Source organism: Corvus brachyrhynchos, unplaced genomic scaffold (assembly GCF_000691975.1).
Source record: "Corvus brachyrhynchos isolate BGI_N302 unplaced genomic scaffold, ASM69197v1 scaffold65, whole genome shotgun sequence".
Lineage (NCBI taxonomy): Eukaryota > Metazoa > Chordata > Aves > Passeriformes > Corvidae > Corvus > Corvus brachyrhynchos.
In genome coordinates this window covers 1,614,105-1,617,427 of record NW_008238365.1, presented here as the reverse complement: position 1 = coordinate 1,617,427, position 3,323 = coordinate 1,614,105, and the positions used below count along the sequence as shown (strand labels likewise).

The 3,323-nt window shown below is 53.3% G+C and overlaps 1 protein-coding gene across 1 annotated transcript in view; it reads left to right on the top strand.

Moving 5' to 3' along the window:
• Nucleotides 1-3,323, top strand: part of LOC103616929 (microtubule-actin cross-linking factor 1) — a 138,551-nt gene that overhangs the window by 117,688 nt on the left and 17,540 nt on the right. The window contains 7 exon segments of the mRNA XM_017736104.1: nucleotides 675-901; nucleotides 1,778-1,900; nucleotides 2,007-2,108; nucleotides 2,467-2,568; nucleotides 2,668-2,841; nucleotides 2,936-3,091; nucleotides 3,226-3,318. Coding sequence (XP_017591593.1) covers nucleotides 675-901; nucleotides 1,778-1,900; nucleotides 2,007-2,108; nucleotides 2,467-2,568; nucleotides 2,668-2,841; nucleotides 2,936-3,091; nucleotides 3,226-3,318 — 977 coding nt within the window.

Below are 3,323 nucleotides of genomic sequence, written 5' to 3'. Positions count from 1 at the left end.
GTGGATTTGGGAGGTTCTCCTGGCTGTAGGAGCAAGGATGAGTCCTCAGGATGGATTTGAAGGGTTCTCCTGGCTGTAGGAGCAAGGATGAGTCCTCAGGATGGATTTGGGAGGTTCTCCTGGCTTTAGGAGCAAGGATGAGTCCTCAGGATGGATGTACCTGCTTCCATCTGGAGCAGACAGGGTGGCATCAGTCAGAGGAGAAAAAAAAGTACTTGTGGCTTCTCAGCTGAGCTGGCCTCTTGTTGGTGGCCCCTGGGACATGATTTGTTGGTGTTGATTCAGCGTCTAATGGAGGGGAGGGGACATCCCCCAGCACAAAAACCCCATCAGCACAATTGGCACTAATTGGCACCTTCCTTGGCAGCTCAACAGGCAGCTCACGGATGGAGTGAGCAGAGACTTCATGCTAGAGGTGGCCAGAACAGAGGTTTGTTGGAGGGGGAGTGTGTGGGCAAATTTGCCCTGAGCTTGCACATAAATAAAGGCTTTATTTCTGCAGGCTGGAGTTTCTCACGTCCCTCAGCATCTCCCAGAGTTAATGCTCTGGTAGTCCTGGCCATCTTTAATTCCCCTCTGGATATTCTGTTGGCTGTTTCTGAGTGTTTTCAAAGTGCTTTTTGCGTTGTAAAAAGGTTCCCTTCTTTGCTGAGTGCTTTAATTTCCTTCCACAGTCATCCAGGACAAGTTGGATCAGATGGTTTTCTTCTGGGAAGACATCAAAGCTCGGACCGAGGAACGTGAAATGAAGTTCCTTGATGTCCTGGAGCTTGCAGAGAAGTTCTGGTACGACATGGCAGCGCTCCTGACAACCATCAAGGACACCCAGGACATTGTCCACGACCTGGAGAGCCCAGGCATTGACCCCTCCATCATCAAGCAGCAGGTGGAAGCAGCAGAGGTGAGGCCCATGGGGCGTTGCTCAGTCTGGAGCTTGTCCACCCTCAGTTTATCTATTAAATTGGGAAGATCTGAGATCATGACCGTGGCCAGAGCTGGCTGTAAATCAGATTTGTAGGCGGTCAGTCAGATTATGAAGAGTTCTTTCCATCTCAGTTTGGAGCTGCAGGGGAAAAAACCAGAAGTGGATTCCACACACCCTTCACCTTAAATCACATTATCTGCTGCTGCTCTGGGAAGCCCATGGAGTTCTGTGTAGTCAGAGCTCTGTGCCCACTTGCTTGGAGTGATGTGGAAGCTTGCGTGGCTCTGCTCCCAGCCTGAGCCAGAGGCTGTCTGGCGTGGGAAGAGTATATTTAGCTTTTGGTCAGACCAGAGATAAGTGCTTGGATTTGTGTGCCACTGGTTGCTTCAAGGAAGTGGCAAAACCCGCTTCAGGTGGGTTTGAGTTGGCTCAGGCCTTGAGGAGCAGGGATGTTTCTTTATGCTTTGCTAAGTTTAGCCTTGCTGCTCCCTTTTCCTTCAGACTTTGCACCTTTTGAGCCTCAAAACCCTCACTCCTGTATTGACAAAATGCTCCTGTCAACAGCACGTCTCCTACAAACATCATCTTCAGCCCAGGCAGTTCAGGCTCACAGCTAAATACAGATGTTCTTATTTTAGTCCCAGAGGTGGCAGCAGACCAGGGTGGTGGTGCCAGAATTGGCCACCTGCTCTCTGTGTCACCTGCTCCTGGGGTTTGGAGTTGGGCTCTTGGCCAAGGTGCAGGACACTGGGGCAGGAAGGGCCCTCCCTTCTTCATCCCTCCTGTTCACGGGGCAGTTTTGGAAGAGGATTTGATCAGAAAGGTTTTTCTTCTGTGGCTGTGCCTCTGCAGACTATCAAGGAGGAGACAGACGGGTTGCACGAAGAGCTGGAGTTCATCCGCCTCCTCGGGACCGATCTCATCTTTGCCTGTGGCGAGACTGAGAAGCCAGAAGTGAAGAAGAGCATTGATGAGGTAGGGAGAGCCAGCAGCTTCCCCTGCAGATAAAATGAGGTGGGAGCAAGCGGGAGCTCTGGTTGAAGAGCCTAACGAGTTCTGTGGGCAATCCCGTGTTCCGCAGATGAACAACGCGTGGGAAAACCTAAACAAAATGTGGAAGGAGAGGCTGGAAAAGCTGGAGGAGGCCATGCAGTCGGCTGTGCAGTACCAAGATACACTCCAAGTAAGAAGCAGGGCTGCTGGTGCGGGGTGGGTGGACCTTGGGAGCGCCACTGCGAATCCTCTCCCTGGAGTTGTGCTGGGATTTGCACTTCCTTAAGGCAGGAAACCTCTCTGAGGGAGCCCGAGCTCAACCACCAGCTCTGAGGGGGAGCAGATATTTGATTGCACTGGTCTTCCCCAAACTTTCATTTCTGCTCAGAGCAGCAGGATGAGGGGAGGGAACAGGGAGCTGGCCAGGCAGAGCTGCCCTGCCAGATGAGTTCCATAGCTGTGGGGTGGTGGAGGGACCATCCCTGTCCCCTGAATGGCTGCAGAGGGGACGCTTTGCCATTCCCTCACGTTGTCCCTGCTCCTTCCAGGCCATGTTTGACTGGCTGGACAACGCTGTGATCAAACTGTGCAACATGTCCCCCGTGGGCACCGACCTGAGCACGGTCAAGGAGCAGATGAACGAGATGAAGGTACACGGGAGGGGAGGGACCAGTTCTGTGGTCCTGCTTCGCCTCACAGAGCTCCAGTGATTCACTCGCTTCTGGTTTCTGTCCCGCTTGTCTTGGCAGGAGTTTAAAATGGAGGTTTACCAGCAGCAGATTGAGATGGAAAAGCTTAATCACCAAGGTGAACTGATGCTAAAAAAGGCTACGGATGAGACAGACAGAGACATCATCAAGGAACCACTGACAGAGCTCAAACATCTCTGGGAGAACTTGGGCGAGAAGATTGCTCACAGACAGGTACAGTGAACACCTGGGGCTGTCGCAGGATGAAACTCGCTGCGGTGCTCCCAGCCCTTTCAAACTCCCCTTTTCCATCCCTGTCCTTGCCCAGCACAAGCTGGAAGCCGCCCTGCTGGCACTGGGCCAGTTCCAGCACGCCTTGGCAGAGCTGATGGCCTGGCTGACCCACACCGAGGAGCTGCTGGACGCCCAAAAACCCATCAACGGCGACCCAAAAGTCATCGAGGTCGAACTCGCAAAGCACCACGTGAGTGTTTTCCCACTCCAGATACATTTGTAGCCCATTCCCGTGGCAAGACTCAATTTCTCATGAAGGCTTTGATCCCTGGGAGCGAGCAGGGTGTTTAGGAGAGGTGTCCAATGTTTGCCCACCTCGTGCAGGTGCTGAAGAACGACGTCCTGGCCCACCAAGCGACCGTGGAGACGGTGAACAAAGCAGGGAACGAGCTGCTGGAGTCCAGCGCAGGGGACGATGCCAG